At 42.2% G+C, this 19142-nt stretch overlaps 1 protein-coding gene across 1 annotated transcript in view; it reads right to left on the reverse strand.

Moving 5' to 3' along the window:
- The window catches only part of LOC129815659 (myotubularin-related protein 14-like), a gene marked incomplete in the record, with an annotated part of 24841 nt that extends 9801 nt beyond the window's left edge, over positions 1-15040 (reverse strand). The window contains 11 exon segments of the mRNA XM_055869656.1: positions 2348-2433; positions 3137-3203; positions 4119-4193; positions 4452-4522; positions 5922-5995; positions 7609-7731; positions 8013-8076; positions 8668-8743; positions 10779-10887; positions 13233-13381; positions 14159-15040. Of these exon segments, the coding sequence (XP_055725631.1) occupies positions 2348-2433; positions 3137-3203; positions 4119-4193; positions 4452-4522; positions 5922-5995; positions 7609-7731; positions 8013-8076; positions 8668-8743; positions 10779-10887; positions 13233-13381; positions 14159-14299 (1035 nt within the window).
- Positions 15041-19142: the final 4102 nt, after the last annotated feature.

Consider the following 19142-nt stretch of genomic DNA (forward strand, 5'->3'; position numbering starts at 1 on the left):
TTCAGCTTTTTACAGAGACAGTGGCAGAGAAAACGCTTTGTTATTGTTTCAACCACCGATTGGCCCTTTAAGCCGGGCTTGATTGAGGTTCCCTGGTTTAATGGAACAGTCCCCAATCTGCCAAACCCCACCCACCTGACACTTTGGGCAAGCTAAAGCAAACACTGAAAGTATTTAACAGATTTCAAATAGTATTTGAAATATGATGCATAGTTATATGGCCAAACCTAATATTACATTTTAAATAAATGCAGACACTGGATATTGAATCGGGTGATTAAGCGGTGAGTCTTGAATTTGAATTCCATTTGCGTGTAAATATATAAAATGGGAGGGGCATGGGGGTCAAAGCTGATGAATTCATTGTGGGATTACAGAATATTAATTTTGAAGAAGTGCCTTTGGAATTGAATTACAAAATGGATACCTGGTTGGCGGAGGTAGAGGTAGAGAGAGAGCAAGAGAGCGCGAGAGAGGTATATCGTATACCGGGTTATTTGGAAATAGCCACGGGGTGATTTTTCAATACAGTTGAAACAATTTATTTTAAATTATTTTGATATTTTTTTGCAACTTTTTATGTAAATACCTGCAGTCAACTTGTGCAATACATTAGGAGATAAAGCAGATTGCGTTCTTCATTTCACCTGTCAGGTAGTAATCAGTGACCTGGTGTTGGTTTACAAGCACACACACAATGTGCTAAATGCTCTGCAGTTGTGCATTTGGTTAGCTAATTTAGTAGCAAAAGTATGTGAACATTTTATTCCAAAATCAGGGGCATTAATATGGAGTTGGTACCCCCTTTGCTGCTATAACAACCTCCACTCTTCTGGGAAGGCTTTCTACTAGATGTTAGACCATTGCTTTGGGGACTTCCATTCAGCCACAAGAGCATTAGGCCTGGCTCGCAGTCTGTGTTCCAATTCATACCAAAGGTGTTCGATGGGATTGAGGTCAAGGCTCTGAGCAGGCCAGTCTAGTTCTTCCACACCTATATCAAAAAAGCATTTTTGTATGGACCTCGCTTTGTGCACAGGGGCATTGTCATGCTGAAACAGGAAAGGGCCTTCCACAAACTGTTGTCACATAGTTAGAAGCACAGAATTATCTACAATGTCATTGGACGCTGGACACACAGGACCCCCCACACACACACACACACCAGACCCCCACACACATACACACACCCACACGCTATACTCGCAATAACATCTGCTAACCATGTGTATGTGACCAATAAAATTTGATTTCCCTTCACTAGAACTTAGGGGCCTAGCCCGAACCATAAAAAACTGCCCCAGACCATTATTCCTCCTCCACCAAACTTTGCAGTTGGCACTATGCATTGGGGCAGGTAGCGTTCTCCTGGCATCCGCCAAACCTAGATTTGTCCGTCGGACGGCCAGATGGTGAAGCGCGATTCATTACTCCAGAGAACACGTTTCCACTGCTCCAGAGTGGCGGCGAGCTTTACACGACTCCAGGCGACGATTGGCATTGCACATGTTGAACTTAGGCTTGTGTGCAGCTGCCCTGCCATGGAAACCCATTTCATGAAGCTCTCGACGAACAGTTCTTGTGCTGACATTGCTTCCAGAGGCAGTTTGGAACTCGGCTTGAGTGTTGCAGCCGAGGACAGATGATTTTTACACGCTTCAGCAGTCGGTGGTGCCGTTCTGTGAGCTTGTGGCCGGGCTGTTGTTGCTCCAGCACTTACAACTGACCGGGGCACTTTGTTGGAAAGGTGGCATCCTATGACAGTGCCACGTTGAAAGTCACTGAGGTCTTAAGTACAGGCCATTCTACTGCCAATGTTTGTCTATGGAGATTGATTGGCTGTGTGCTCGACTTTATACACCTGTCAGCAACGGGTGTGGCTGAAATAGAGGAATCCAAGTGGTTAGCTTCTTTCAAAATCAAGCTTTGCATGCCGGAAAGCAGAGAATCTCCTCCTGGATCATGAGCCTTGCTGTGTAATATTTGTTTTGAGGGTGCAGAAAACTGTGAGTAGCATTTTGTGGTTACTTGTATACTTTTATGAGCTGGGATGTCTGTCCTGAAAATAGTTTAAGTCAGAGACTATAAAATGTTCACAATGCGATCGTTAGCATTTAGTTAGCATTCCCTATGGGATTTTACATATACTTGTTAGCATTGCTAACCTTCGGATTACAAAGGCTCAGTGGGTTTTGAAACTAGCGCCCCTTGTGATCAATGCCGGTAATACCAAATACCCTGGTACGGCACAAGGTCGGTATGAAGGCCGCCCAAGCCTAGGAGAGAAAAATAGAGAGAGAAACAGATGGACAGGAATAAAAGAGAGAGATAAGAGGAGAACACTTACTGCCCACAGCGAGAGACGCAGGAGGGACACGAAGAGAGGTGTCCGGTCCCAACCGGATATGCAGTGCACGAGGAGACCGCTCTCATCTACAGGGAGCAAACCCAATCACAACCACTTAAGAAATGAACGATTGACACAAGGTTTTATAGAGATTAGGAAGTAATGAGGAATAAAGCCCATGAACAAGACTAGTAGTTCAACATCTCAGAGACCCTCACTGGACCCTTTGAGATAGGACTAAACCAGTCTTTTCTAGGTCAATTTACTCCCTGAAAAAAAAATGTACAGCCCCAAAGGAGCCAGACACCCCCAAGAAGCCAGACACCCCCAAGGAGCCAGACACCCCACCCACACCAGACCCAAGGAGCTGTAACCAACACAAGCACGCCAGACACCACCCCCCCCCCCCCCCCCCCACACACACACACACACACACACACACCAGACCCCCCCACACACATACACACGCCCACACACACACGACCCATCAGACCCACACACAACCCTCCCCCACACCAGACCCCCCCACACACAGGACCCCTCCACACACACCCACACACCAGACCCATCAGACCCACACCAGAACCCCCACACACACACACACCAGACTCACACCAGACCCACACACACCAGACCCCCCTACAAACACACACAACCAGACCCCCCCCCCCACACACACCAGACCCCCCCCCCCCACACACACACACACACCCACCAGACCCGCCCACCCACACACACCAGGCCCACCCACCCACACACTAGACCCACACCCGGCCCACAGGCACTGACCGTCGCTGTTGATGATGTGAAGCAACAGCTTCAGGTAGTTCTGGGTCTGCTGGACCAGGTCCCAAGACTGAAACAGAAGAACACAGAGTTTCAACACGTTTTCACCTGGGGTGCACTAACATTCAGACAGACATGTGGAATAAGGAATCACATCAGCGCTTTTCATGACATGTCTATCTGCAACGTTCCACAACATTTGTCTAGTGAACGTGGCCCTGGTGCGGGGACTACATCGCTTATAACCTAAACATATGCATTTAAATTAGGGTTGTCAAATGATTTTAAAAAAAACTTATTTCAGAATTTGCTCTAATTGAGCTGTAATTTAAGATTTTTTTTATACAAAAATCATTACAAGAATATTAACGTCTTGATTTTGTCCAAAGTAACAGTTAGCCAAATCAGGTATATTGATAAAGCACACTTTCTTTAGCCTCAGTGTCAACTTGTTTTAACATCACATTGTTGTTCTTAGCTGTATAGATGCTGTATAGATGCTGTATTTGGGATGTTTTCAAAGCTTTCAGACAATGTCATTAACCACACAGTAATACATTTTTAAACGTATGATAAAATTACAAAAAGTTGACTTGAGTTACCAGATTAGGTATAACAGACTGAATTTAAACCGTTTCTAGATTACATTTCAATCATTCAACTTAAGGTAACTAGGTGCGATAACCACATATCACAGTTATAGCATGTAAAACTTCCCTAAAAAAAATATCTGCTAATCAGCTAAATCTGAAAACAATGGAACAATGGACATAATGAATAAAGACATTTTGTTTAAGTTAACATGAGAAATGATTAGCCAGCAAACAGATGCAGCTTCATAACCAACCTACAGAGGTCACTGTGAGACCACTAATATCAGGAAAGACTCAGAATCACAGTTCCCTGAAGTATTGAATACAGTATAATTTTGGTTATATAGGGAAAATAGTAGATGCACCTGATATTCAGGTATTAGTAGACATACCTGATATTTACTCCAGTCTATATTCAAGTTCTTGGTAAAGCACACAGGGATTGTCAACGGAGCATCCACAAAATCCTGTTGATGAAGGTTAACAATAAAACACTATGTTTTGAGATCTGAGCTCGTATTCATAAAGCGTGTAAAAGTGCTGATCTAGGATCAGTTTTGTCTTTGAGATCACAACGAATAAGATAAATGGACAGGGGGGACCGGATCCTACATCAGTAGTCCTAACTTCAAGACGCATTGTCAATACATGCCCTGCGAATAGTTCATCTGGATGGATAGATATGATGAATCTCAGAGAATGTGTGTGTGCATCAAACACAATACCTGATTCCAGTTGAATACTAGTCCCTCAGCGGTGTAGTCTCTATCTTTGTAGTCCTTAAAGAACTCACACCCTGGAGACACAGAGAGGGGTCGTGTTCATTAGACAGCGAACAGAAGAAAACAGAAACAGGGAGGATCCAATAAAAACCGCTTGTTTCCGGTTTCAGTTGAAAACAATGTACGCTAATGAATACAGCCCTGGTGTTGTGGTAAAAAATGGTATGCATAGAGAAGAGTACAGCTATCTCTCTGGGGATGAGTGTAGCTATAACAATAAGGATGTTGAAATGCATTGTAAGGCTTACCAACTGCCTTTCTGTTGTCTATGTAACTATTGTACATAAACTGTTTGTGTGGAAACCTGCTTTTCCTAATAAAACTGACATTATAAAAAGTAGATAAAAAGTTAATAAATAAATGCATTTTAAAATGTAGGTTGGGTTTTTAGAGAGATTTGGGTTTTACCTGGGTACGGGTTAGGGTTTTACCCAGGTTAGGGTTTTACCTGGGTAAGGCTTTTACCTGGGTACGGGTTAGGGTTTTACCCGGGTAAGGCTTTTACCTGGGTACGGGTTTTACCTGGGTACGGGTTAGGGTTTTACCCGGGTAAGGGTTTTACCTGGGTACGGGTTTTACCTGGGTACGGGTTAGGGTTTTACCCGGGTAAGGGTTTTACCCGGGTAAGGGTTTTACCTGGGTACGGGTTTTACCTGGGTACGGGTTAGGGTTTTACCCGGGTATGGGTTTTACCTGGGTACGGGTTAGGGTTTTACCCGGGTAAGGATTTTACCTGGGTACGGGTTAGGGTTTTACCTGGGTACGGGTTAGGGTTTTACCCGGGTTAGGGTTTTACCTGGGTACGGGTTAGGGTTTTACCCGGGTTAGGGTTTTACCCTGGTAAGGCTTTTACCTGGGTACGGGTTAGGGTTTTACCCGGGTAAGGCTTTTACCTGGGTACGGGTTTTACCTGGGTACGGGTTAGGGTTTTACCCGGGTAAGGGTTTTACCTGGGTACGGGTTTTACCTGGGTACGGGTTAGGGTTTTACCCGGGTAAGGGTTTTACCTGGGTAAGGGTTTTACCTGGGTACGGGTTAGGGTTTTACCCGGGTATGGGTTTTACCTGGGTACGGGTTAGGGTTTTACCCGGGTAAGGATTTTACCTGGGTACGGGTTAGGGTTTTACCTGGGTACGGGTTAAGGTTTTACCCGGGTAAGGCTTTTACCTGGGTACGGGTAAGGGTTTTACCCGGGTAAGGGTTTTACCTGGGTATGGGTTAGGGTTTTACCTGGGTAAGGGTTAGGGTTTTACCCGGGTAAGGGTTTTACCTGGGTACGGGTTAGGGTTTTACCTGGGTTAGGGTTTTACCTGGGTACGGGTTAGGGTTTTCCCTGGGTTAGGGTTTTACCTGGGTACGGGTTAGGGTTTTACCTGGGTTAGGGTTTTACCTGGGTACGGGTTAGGGTTTTACCTGGGTAAGGCACAGAGAGCAGGGTGAAGTCTGCATAGCGTTGGGCCTTATCCACCTTCTCAGACGAGGTGACACTGGACGACAGATCAAATAAAAGAGTAAAGAGAAGAGAGAAAATATTCCCAAGGTGATGAAGCAGATACAACATACCTGAAGCCCATACTGAACATTCTTCTCTAACGGTGCGTTTACAAAACATGATTCCTGAATGAACTGTCACACATAGCAAGCACGCACATTTGTCAACATTACATAATAATAATTTGGGGGGTGCATATATTTGTACAAGTGTGAACTGGAAATGTGTTTCTTGCATATTCCAACTCCACCGAGACACCCGGAGGGAGTGGGGTCACGGCCAGGGTCACTATTGTCCAGCGCCCCTGGAGAAATTGGGGTTAAGTGCCTTGCTCAGGGCACAGTGACAGATTCCCCCCCCCCACCTAATCTGCTCCGGGATTTGAACCAGCAACCTTTCAGCTACTGGCACAAGCTCTAACCTTGAGGCTACCTGCCACACACAATTACATCAAACAAGTACGCAGACACCTAGGTAAATAAACACACACACACAACCTTTTGACAAAAACACCACCACACATGCAAAGGTCAACATCCAAACAAGGGTACACTTTAGGAGTCAGGTTTATTACATAATGCTACCAAAAGACCAACCTGTGAGTGGGTGGGTGTGTTGAATGCATTAAGAATCCTGGCTGGGTGTGTGTGTGTGTGTGTGTTGAATACATTAAGAATCCTGGCTGGGTGTGTGTGTGTTGAATACATTACGAATCCTGGCTGGGTGTGGGCGTGTTGAATACATTAAGAATCCTGACTGGGGGTGTGTGTGTGTGTGTGTTGAATACATTAAGAATCCTGGCTGGGTGTGTGTGTGTGTTGAATACATTAAGAATCCTGGCTGTGTGAGGGTGTGTGTGTGTTGAATATATTAAGAATCCTGGCTGGGTGTGGGCGTGTTGAATACATTAAGAATCCTGGCTGGGGGTGTGTGTGTGTGTGTGTGTGCGCGTGTTGAATACATTAAGAATCCTGGCTGGGTGTGGGCGTGTTGAATACATTAAGAATCCTGGCTGGGTGTGTGTGTGTGTGTGTGTGTTGAATACATTAAGAATCCTGGCTGGGTGTGTGTGTGTGTTGAATACATTAAGAATCCTGGCTGTGTGAGGGTGTGTGTGTGTTGAATATATTAAGAATCCTGGCTGTGTGAGGGTGTGTGTGTGTTGAATACATTAAGAATCCTGGCTGTGTGAGGGCGTGTTGAATACATTAAGAATCCTGGCTGGGTGTGTGTGTGTGTTGAATACATTAAGAATCCTGGCTGTGTGAGGGTGTGTGTGTGTTGAATATATTAAGAATCCTGGCTGTGTGAGGGTGTGTGTGTGTTGAATACATTAAGAATCCTGGCTGTGTGAGGGCGTGTTGAATACATTAAGAATCCTGGCTGGGTGTGTGTGTGTGTGTTGAATACATTAAGAATCCTGGCTGGGTGTGTGTGTGTGTGTTGAACACATTAAGAATCCTGTCTGGGTGTGGGTGTGTTGAATACATTAAGAATCCTGGCTGGGTGTGTGTGTGTGTTGAATACATTAAGAATCCTGGCTGGGTGTGGGTGTGTTGAACACATTAAGAATCCTGTCTGGGTGTGGGTGTGGGTGTGTTGACTTACTTTAGGCCAAACTTGACCTTCTTGTTCTCCACCATGAGGTCACAGATGTAGCGCACAGAGAGGTAGCGCAGCAGCTTGATGTCCAGACCCCGCACCTTGTCAAAGAGCTGAGAGTCCCCGTTGCTGAAGAGAGAAAGAGAGACAGAGAGAAAGTGAGACAGAGAGAAAGAGCGAGACAGAGATGGTTGAGCAGAGAATTACACAGAACCACTAACATGTATTTAGTATTTTGAGCATTCAATCAAGCAAGGAAAAGAAAGAGAGCGATAGGAGGGAGAGAAATAGTGCAATGAAATGACCACAAGGTTTTAGACGTCATCACATAACCACTCAAATGTCTGGCATTTTGAGCATTGAATCAAGCAAAGAAACCAAACCAATCCCTCATGTGAAAAGACACCAACCTGGCACTGTCATCCTCTGGAACCTCTGGCTCAGCCCCCCCCCCCCATGTGTCATCAATCCCCCCTAGGGAGACGAAGACAGAGACACAGCTGCATCACAACGACAAAATTCTAAACTGGATCCATTTATCCGCAATAAAGGGATGTTTCAAATATCGAATACAGACACTTTCTTCAGGAAAGTGATGCATATTCAAAAACTGGCTTGAGGAATGGACTACAGCCAAACAAATGAGAATACAGCAGCAACGTTTGATTTTATGAAAAATACATTTGAACAAAAAGTAACAAATAATTGAAGAGCAGCAGTAAAAAGTGAGACGCTTGCTGACAAAGCAGTCGCTCTGACAAAGGTGAGTAGATCCAAACATTAGCATTTCAGACACAAAAGTGAAACTGGGTGGAAGCAGTGCATGAAAACTTCTCCTTTTGTAAATGGGTCCAGATTAAAATAGATCTGGGCCTGTATTCATAAAGCTTCTCCGAGCAGGAGTGCTGATCTAGGATCCAGTTCCCCCTGTCCATGTAATCTTATTAACTATGATCAAAAGGGGAAAACTGATCGTAGACCAACCCTGAGACACTTTGTGAATAAGGCTCTGAACTATATTAAGAGTTTTCCTTGCTGACAAAATGTATTTTGTATCAGTCTCACCTGAGAAGATGTAGTTGTAGCCTGTGCGCCCATATAGCTCCCCCCAGCCTGCCAGAGTGGATGATCGACAGATATGCTGCAATGGAAGACAACAAAGGATTAGCACACACGCTGGTTAGCATACAACTCATCTCAATAGTCTAGAAATCTGTCAATCAAGCCTCCCTCTCATTGTTGTTTTTGACACAATCACTTCCTTGTTCAAAGGTGAGGAGTAAAATAAAAGCAACATATCCATTTAAAAAAAACACATTTACATACACACATATACATACACAGTAGCCGTCAAAAGTTTGGACATAGCTGCTCATTCAAGTTTTTTTACTATTCTCTACATTGTAGATTAATAGTGAAGACATCAAAATTATGCAATAACATGTTTGGAATCAAAAGAGTGTTCAACAAATCAAAATATTTTATATTTGAGATTATTTAAAGAAATCCACCCCTTGCCTTGACAACTTTGCACATTCTTGACATTTTCTCAACCAGCTTCATGAGGAATGCTTTTCCAACAGTCTTGAAGGAGTTCCCACATATGCTGAGCACTTATTGGCTTATTTTTCTTCACTCTGTGGTCCAACTCATCCCAAACCATCTCAATTGGGTTGAGGTCGGGTGATTGTGGAGGCCAGGCCATCGGATGCAGAACTCCATCACTCTCCTTCTTGGTCAAATAGCCCTTACCGGCTGAAGGTGTGTTTTGGGTCATTATCCTGTTGAAAAACAGTCCCACTAAGTGCAAACCAGATTGGATGGCTTTTTGCTACAGAATGCTGTGGAAGCCATGCTGGTTAAGTGTGCCTTGAATTCTAAATAAATCACCGACTGTGTCACCAGCAAAGCACCATCACACCTCTTACTCCAGCTTCATGTTGGGCACCACACATGCAGAGATTATCTATCTGTTCACCTACCCTGCGTCTCACAAAGACACGGCTGTCAGAACTAAAATCTCACATTTGGACTCATCAGACCAAAGGACAGATTTCCACCGGTCTAATTGCTCATGTTTCTGGACCAATCAAGTCTCTTCTTCTATTTGGTGCCCTTTTAGTAGTGGTTTCTTTGCAGCAATTTGACCATGAAGGCCTGCTTCACACAGTCTCATCTGAACAGTTGATGTTGAGATGTGTCTGTTACTTCAACTTTGTGAAGAATTTATTTGGGCTGCAATCTGAGGTGCAGTTAACTCTAATTAACTTACCTTCTGCAGCATTGGTAACTCTGGGTCTTCCTTTCCTGTGGCAGTCCTCATGAGAGCCAATTTCATCATAGCACTTGATAGTTTTTGAGACTGCACTTGAAGAAACTTTCAAAGTTCTTGACATTTTCCGAACTGACTGACCTTCATTTCTTAAAGTAATGATGGACTGTCATTTCTCTTCGCTTATTTGAGCTGTTCTTGCCATAATATCGACTTGGTCTTTTACCAAATAAGGCCATCTTCTGTATACCACCCTACCTTGTCACAACAACTCATTGGCTCAAACGCATTAAGGAAAGAAATTACACAAATTAAGAAGGCACACCTTTTAAATTAAATGCATTCCAGGTGACTACCTTGTGGAGCAGGAGTGGCGCAAGGCATTGTATCTCAGTGCTAGAAGCGTCACTACAGACCCTGGTTCGATCCCGGGCTGTATCACAACCGGCCGTGATCGGGAGTCACATAAAGCAGCGCACAATTGGCCCAGCGTCATCCAGGTTAGGGGAGGGGTTTGGCCTGGGTAGGCAGTCATTGTAAAACAAGAATTTGTTCTTAACTGGCTTGCCTAGTTAAATAAAGGTTAAATGAATGAATAAAAAGCTGGTTGAGAGAATGCCAAGAGTGCGCAAGGCAAAGGCTGGCTACTGTGAAGAATCTCAAATATGTTTACCCTTTTTTGGTTACTACATGAATTCATATGTGTTATCTCATAGTTTTTATGTCTTCACTATTATTCTACCATGAAGAAAATAGTTAAAATAAAGAAAAACTATAGAATGAGTAGGTGTGTCCAAACTTTTGAATGGTACTGTATATGTGTGTGTGTGTGTGTGTATATATATATATATAAATATGTAAATAGATAAAAATCTCTCTCTCTATATATATATAGGAATCATACTTTGCCATTGTAGAGGATGACAGGGCAGACAAACCTCCCTCTGCAGCGGGCCATCTTACTGCGGTTCACCAGATCCTGCAGCTTGGTGATCTGGACTGTGCTCTCAAACCTAAGGAGACAGCAGCAATATATCAAGCAACATACTCCTCACTATAGCAATAGATTTTCATTGATCTATTCTAACAAAGCAATATATGGATCCTCAATATATCTTCATTACAATGGAGAAATAAATGATAAAATCAGCAATACATGGATCATCAATATACCAAATAGCAATATATCTTCATTGATATGTTAAAACAAAGCAATACCTACATGAATCATAGTTCTCAATATAGCAATATTATATAATGTAGCAAGTGAAAAATCAAATCAAATTTTATTTGTCACATACACATGGTTAGCAGATGTTAATGCGAGTGTAGCGAAATAACACATCCAAACTGCCCCAATAGCCAGAGACTGACGGCTCACATACAGTCCAGTAGGATTGGCTAGGCGCCAGAGGTACAAGTTCAAACACAGTACAGCCAAAGCCCCTGGAGCAGTTTAGGGGTGAATGGAGGAGGAGGATGTCCCAAATGGCCTCCTATTCCCTATTTTGTGCGCTACTTTTGACTATAAAAAGGAAATAGGGTGCCGTTTGGGACAGTCATAGACTACACTATACACAAATCACTACACCGCATCAGCCTCGTAAACGCCTACCACCACATCAGCCTCGTAAACTCCTAACACCACATCAGCCACGTAAACGCCTAACACCACATCAGCCACGTGAACTCCTAACATGATAGACTAACATGCTGACCACGCCAAACGCATGCGCAAGCATTACAACAACAAAAAATTACACACACGTTATTCAATCATTGCACGCAACAGCGAGCTTCTGCGTGGCCAGGTGCTAAAATAGAACTTGGTTCTATTTGTGATGATCAACGCATTGCAAGTATTGCCTCTCAAATCTCCTCATTGTTTTTTAGGAGCATATACCCACGTGGGTTATTGAAAGATGAACTAATGTCCACACTCCAGTCGGTTGTAGTAATACACTGTAAAGTTGGTTGCCAACCTCCATATAAAGTCCAAAGAAGAAAAAGAAGCCTGAGGAAGGAGGAGAAATGACGAGAAACTAATTTGGTTTACCGTTTTATCTGTCGATTAATTGTCGGCGTTGAGAACCTTGTGCCTTTCAGGTAAAATAACAACCCAGTGTTTATATCCCAGGACAAATTAGTTAGCAACAGCAAGCTAGCTAGCTAATTTTCAATAAATGTTTAATGCTTTTCGACCTGTCCTTAAATTAATATAATTGGTTCAGAGTTTGTTTTTATATTTCAACCTGCGTGTCCTGATCGTGTCTGGTGTGGGGGTACAAAATCAGCATGCACGCGAGCGGTTTGGACAGCATGTAACTCTACCCCATTTAGTATTCAGCGTTTTCATTTTAACATCCAAACTGTGTATTCTTGAGTGAGCTCATAGCCTAAAGCCCCTATTTAGTGTCAATCAACAACACAAACAATGCCACATAAAATCCATCTCACTCGTGTGTTTGTTAGCTCTAGATAACCTGGTTGGGCAAAAATGTTATGGGTGTTTACATGAATTATTGAGTGGCTGTTTCCCTCGACTTATGAATTCACACAGAGGGCAACTATGGGGCAGGTCACAGACATACGGAAACATAACGCATGAAGGGAGGACATTCTCCCCATGAACATGTTATCCAGTCTGACAAGAGCACTTTTTGAAACCTCGAGACATCTTCCTCACTGTGTGGATCTTAGAAGCGTTACGCTCCTCTACTCATAGGTCAAAAGTACATATTCTATTTCCGAACACATTCCAAAATAGAATGCTGCCATAACGTTTCCCGTTTATTCACACATATCATTTGTGAACCTCAGACATTTCCAACCCCCTCGGTGTCATGAATCATGAAGATGTGGACCGGACTACATTTAACCCCGTTTTGTTTTCTGTCCAATAACAGGTCAGGGCCTGTTTTCTTAATCCAGCTCAGATTAGAAAAGCTGATCTCGGATCAGTTTTCCTTTTTAGATCATAATGAATAAGACTATAGGGACCGGGTGACCTGAGCCTAGATCAGCACTCCTACGCCGAGTTCACAATCATCATATCTGAATATGGGGTGTGGACTATGGTACACACAAATAAACAACAGTGTAATTGGTGACTAAGTGGACTGGACATTGTCTCAGGCTGTGACTGAAAATGTTACTGACTGTCAAATCCTTGCTTGTTTCTTCAACTCCTCTCAAAGCGCATTGGAGGAGAGGATCCAAGGTCCCTCCCTCAGTCCTCCTCCTCCAATGTGCTTTGAGAGGAGCTGAGGAAACAAGAACTGGACATCTAGTAGGTCTAATATTTGCAGACACAGCCTCAGTGATGACCTTGTTAAGTTAACGTAGGTAGGTACGGTACCCGTCTTTATGGAGCTCTGTACATTCATACTCCAGGAAGACCATCTGTCGGGGGTAGTGGCCACACACCTCCCCGTTGGCGTTGTGGATGACGCTGTACTTGTAGTCTCGGCCAAAGAGCTCCAAGCAACGCTTCTCTATCGTCTCAACCTGTATGAGACAAATATACCAAAGTGGTGATTGATAGACTTTCGTGAAACGCATAGTCACCCCCCCACACAAAGAAGGAAAAACAGAATGTGTAGCTAGGTTAAGTGGCCACAACCTGGGAAGAGCCATTGGTACAGTTGTCCCATGTCCCAAAATGTAGGCCTATTTTCAACCACCATGGTTTCGGTCAACATTGAGGTGATGCTCATGAGAAACTGCAGACATACACATTAAAAGGTGCCTTGTGAAATATTTCCTGCTGCGTGTTTGGTCACTTCTAAATCACACATGAAATATAACCACTAGATTTATGAAGAATATGAACTGATATGCTTCTCATCATTACTCCCAAAATAAGGACACCTTCCTTCATTGTATAGCCTTTGACCATGTCATTCTTTGACCACTATCATAACTTATTTAGCTAAGTGCTATTCACATGTCATGCGTCTTACTGAGAATATCGTTCCATGCATGTCTGTTTTTGTTGGTGGGTTTGACGTCGTATGAAAAAGGCTTGACTAAGCCTGAGTATCTGGACAGTTAAAGAAATAGGCTACTTCCGAAGGAAGGAGATTCTAACGTCTGGAGCAGGTGAGCAGTCTCTGATTGCTGGCACTAGGCACTGCAGGATGTTGTTTATTTGAAGCGAGCGTAAAGGTAAGGGACGTTTGGCGGATGGCACACCATCTCGGAGTAAACACATAGCTAAAACTGGCTATAATGACATGAAGAAATCACAGTTAAAAACATGTATGCTGAGGACCTCGAACTTACCCGTGGCGTGACTTCTTTCGCTCTGTACTGTGTCTTCGAAAACAAATCTATCAAATCCGCTATTTCCTCAGTCTTTCTTCCTGATATCATTAGCCCGGAGGCCGTGAGACTCCCAGACACGGAAGGGAATGCAGCCATCATCGTGCCGAGACCCACCGTGGGTTCTATCCGAACTCTTCCGCACTCAAACACCGCAGCACCTTGGGAACGGGAAGACCCACCAGGCCATCCCTTCCCAGACAGTTTCTTCCTGACTGCCCGCTTGAAAGGGCCGGAGCCGGGTATTCTCCCCGAATTCAGGGCACCGCTGTGCTGGTACCCTCTAGAAACAAGGATGTATTAACCAGCCAGCAGGCTAGCTAACCCTTCCTAGTAAAACTTGCCAGGCAAGCAGAATGTATAGTAATTTGTTTACGTGGCTAAGCTAGTGGTGGTGGATTTGGTTGGCTAGCTAAAGTAGCTAACGTAAGTTAAATAATGTTAGGAAGTATCCACACTTAAAGTTAAATCCAACACATTACTAAACGTTTTGTCTATAAAAATGAATGCTGACTGGTTTTTAGTCCTTGCCCTCATCACTCGTATGTTTTGTATTGAGCCGTTTGTTGACAGATGAATACTCCGGGCGCCTGACTCAGGAAATCGCGAGGACTCCTGGCCTAGTCACGTTTCCTCTGTCATTTATTCATTTCCTCTCCTCTTCCCCAGTAATGACAAAAAAAATATTAACCGTTCCAAAACGATTAAATCCGTAGCAGCAGCGATTCAAAAGCGTATTTATTAGTCTTGATCAAAAAGCACACGACTGTTGGGAGTGTTGCAATCCGTGAACTGTCTCAAGGAACAGGTGGTAAACAGGAAGTTGAAACCAGCACGTGACCAACATCGCCCCCTGAAATATATATATATATTTTTTTATTAACAACAAATCAATACAAAAAGTACATGGGGAACAGAAGTGTATGTATAAAGTACATTTGTATATACAAAGTACATTTGGGCTAGGGGGTACAATATCACATTACTTTAAGGGACATACACACATTTATAATTTTAACAGCTTTTTGGTTGGCAGAGTATTTCATTGTCTTAAAATATAGTTCAATTTATTTTTGTAAGGTAATAAAAATGTGGTGTTTTGTTTGTAAATTTACATTTGTGAATGTGAAATGTGGCTACAAGTATAATGAAATTAAATGCATCAAATTGTTTCAACTTATTTCTATCATAAGTAAAGAATCCAAGCAGCACCTCTCTCCATAATAGTGTAAAATCTTCATAAATATATTCAATTATAAATCTACTGATGTCTTGCCACAGATTCCTTACATGAATACAATGCCAAAAAAGATGCAACACTTACTGGGTGGTCATTACGAAAGGTACAATTAGATTATATATTTTTTGAACTTCTTCATATAGTGCTTGGCAGGATAATATTCATGAATAATTTCAAAATAAACTGCCTTCATTTTGTTAATAAGTAGGTGTGTGTGTGGCAACATCCAACCTTTTTTCCAACATACATTATCAATAAAACCATTCCAATAAGGCATGACATAAGGTCATACAACATCCTGCTGAAATAAGGCTTGTATAGATCTATTGTTGTTGAGTGGACTAAAAGAAAAACACATCTTTCCTACTGATGAGTCAACAGGATCAACAGAAGGTAGGCTCTGAGGGTCAGGTCTTGACACGTTCCTGAATAATAAAGCAACACCTGAGGGAATGGCATCTAAAGCAAAATCTTTAGGTGTTACAGGGATCTTGTAACGTGATAAGAATTCCTTATAATGAAGTAAAAGACCCTCTGCATTTACAAGTTGGCTCACCAATAGGATATTATTTCGGAACCAATATTCTAAAAACAAAGAAGTATTTTTATACAATATGTCCTGATTATTCCATATATAATATCTGTGTGGAGAAAAATTATATTTATAAATTAAGGATCATGACAAGAAAACCTGCCGATGAAAAGCATACAGTTTCATTGGAACTTTGTCAATATTATAATTGCAAACCAACATGAAGTTAAGGCCACCAAAAGTAGAGAAGACATGATGAGGAATACAATTCCACATAGAAGTGGGTCTTCTAAGTTGATCTTAAAAGTATATCCAATTGATCTTTATCCAATTGATCTTAAAAGTATTATTTAAGGTAGGAAAATTCAGCCCACCATACTCATAAGTGTTCATTACAACACTTTTCCTAATGTAATGGCTACAGTTTCTCCACAGAAAGTTGAAAAGCATCTGGTCTAACTCTTTGCTTATTTTACCATCAAGATATAAAAATAGAGCGGCATATGTTAGTCTAGAGATACCTTCAGCCTTGGTTATTAGGACCCTTCCTTTTAAGGATAAGTCCCTCTGTAGCCATTGATTTAGCTTCTTCTGTTTGTTTTTTAATATGAGGGTTAAAATTTAGTAAGCCTCTAGACTTCTGATCCTTAGTAATGGTTATGCCTAAATATGTAAGTTCTTCTTTCACTGGAATACCATAATATGATGTCACACAATCTTTGACAGCCACGAGTTCACATTTATTAATGTTAAGATGTAGACCAGATGCTTTGGAAAAGGATTGTATCACATTGATTGATATGGGACTCTGACTGGCGTCTTTCAGAAAAAGTGTAGTATCGTCAGCCAGCTGGCTTATAATCATTTCTTTACCAGCTATGGAAATACCTTGTACAGGACTATTATTTAAGGAATTTGTAAGAAGTTTGGTGATTAATAAAAAATAGATATGGGGAGAATGGACAACCTTGCCTAATTCCTCTCTTTACCTCTATGGGATCGATGTCCCCCCCGCGGGACAGTTGAGCTAACATAGGCTAATATGATTAGCATGAGGTTGTAAGTAACAAAAAAAAATCCCAGGACATAGACATATCTGATATGGGCAGAAAGGTTAAATTCTTGTTAATCTAACTGCACTGTCCAATTTACAGTAGCTATTACAGTGAAATAATACCATGCTATTGCTTGAGGAGAGTGCACAATTATGAACTTGAAAATGTATTAATAAACCAATTAGGCACATCCGGGCAGTCTTGATCCAACATTTTGAACAGATATGCAATGGTTCATTCGATCAGTCTAAAACATTGCACATACACTGCTGGCATCTAGTGGCCAAAATCTAAATTGCGCCTGGGCTGGAATAATACGTTATGGTCTTTCTCTTGCATTTCAAAGATAATGCTATACATTTTTTCTTAAACTAATGTTTTTTTCTTTGTATTATCTTTTACCAGATCTAATGTGTTATATTTTCCTACATTAATTTCACATTTCCACAAACTTCAAAGTGTTTCCTTTCAAATAGTATCAAGAATATGCATGTCCTTGCTTCAGGTCCTGAACTACAGGCAGTTAGATTTGAGTATGTCATTTTAGGTGAGAATTGAAAAAAAGGGTTAGATCCTTATTAACTCAAATCTAGGTGAGGTGCCATGTTTCAGTTTGATAGAGCTGTTACCATTCGTATAGAGAGTCTTAATAGCCTTACAGAAAAAATCCCCAAAGCCAAATTTCTCAAAGGAGTGGAAGAGGAACTGATGCTTTATAAAAATAAAAATAAAAATATGAAGCTATCCTCGGTTATTAGGTCTGAGTAGTCAAGTATGTCTAATACTAGTCTGATATTGTTAGAAATATGTCTGTTCCTCATAAAGCCAGACTGTGTTTCATCAATGATTGCATCCAGGACGTCTGTAATTCTTTTTCAAGTAGTAAGGCTAATAAATTGGATGCCACTTATCAATGAGCAGCACTTTTTTTTAGGCTTAGGTGTCAGTGTTATTAACCCCTGAGTCATTGTAAGAGGGTGATGATTGTTGTTAAAGTCTTTTTAGAGACTTGTTCATTAAATAACTTGTAAAATTCTGTCGGAATTCCATTAATGCCTGGGGATTTATTGTTCTTTAGATGTTTGATAGACTCAATAATCTCTTCAACTATGACGGGTTCATCACACTGTTTAGATTCTACATCACTGATAGAGTGAACATTATTCAGTGAGTCTAAAAACATATCTGTGGATTCCTGACAGTACGTAGAGCTATACAATTTCCTGTAAAAATTGCTACAGTAGTTAGCCATTCATTTTTGGTCATCTGTAATAACACCATCAATGTTTAATTTATGGATAGTGTTATTTGTAGAGTGACATTTCTCAAGTCTAAAGAAATAGGATGAATTCTGTTCTCCCTCATCAAGCCATTTTTTCCTAGATCTAATAAAGGCTCCTTCTGCTTTTAATCTATATATATTATCCAGTTGATTTAATCTATAGATATTATCCAGTTTATTTCATCTATAGATATTATCCAGTTGATTTAATCTATAGATATTATCCAGTTTATTTAATCTTGTAGCGGCAGCCTTCCCTCTCTTCACTAGAAGAGAGAGTGTAGCAGGGATCGGACCAACACACAGCGTAGCCAGTGCTCAACATGTTTAATTAAATGAAAACAGTGAACACTTACAACGATGTCCTCCACCAGTACCCAGCACCTCTCCTCCGGACCGTACCCCTCCCAGTCCACGAGGTACTGCAGGCCCCTCACCCGGCGTCTCGAGTCCAGAATGGCCCGTATAATGTACGCCGGGGACCCCTCGATGTCCAGAGGGGGAGGAGGGACCTCCGGCACCTCACCGTCCTGCAGGGGACCAGCTACCACCGGCCTGAGGAGAGACACATGAAACGAGGGGTTAATACGATAATAGGAAGGGAGTTTTAATCGATAACACACCTCGTTTATTTTCCTCAGGACTTTGAAGGGCCCTACACACTGCGTCCCCAGCTTCCGGCAGGGCAAGCGGAGGGGTAGGTTTCGGGTCGAGAGCCAGACCCTTTCCCCCGGTACAAACACGGGGGCCTCACTGCGGTGGCGGTCAGCGCTCCTCTTCTGCCTTCTCGTAGCTTGTTGGAGGGACTCCTGGACGGCCCTCCAGGTCTCCTTGGA

This window comes from Salvelinus fontinalis, chromosome 18 (assembly GCF_029448725.1).
Source record: "Salvelinus fontinalis isolate EN_2023a chromosome 18, ASM2944872v1, whole genome shotgun sequence".
Lineage (NCBI taxonomy): Eukaryota > Metazoa > Chordata > Actinopteri > Salmoniformes > Salmonidae > Salvelinus > Salvelinus fontinalis.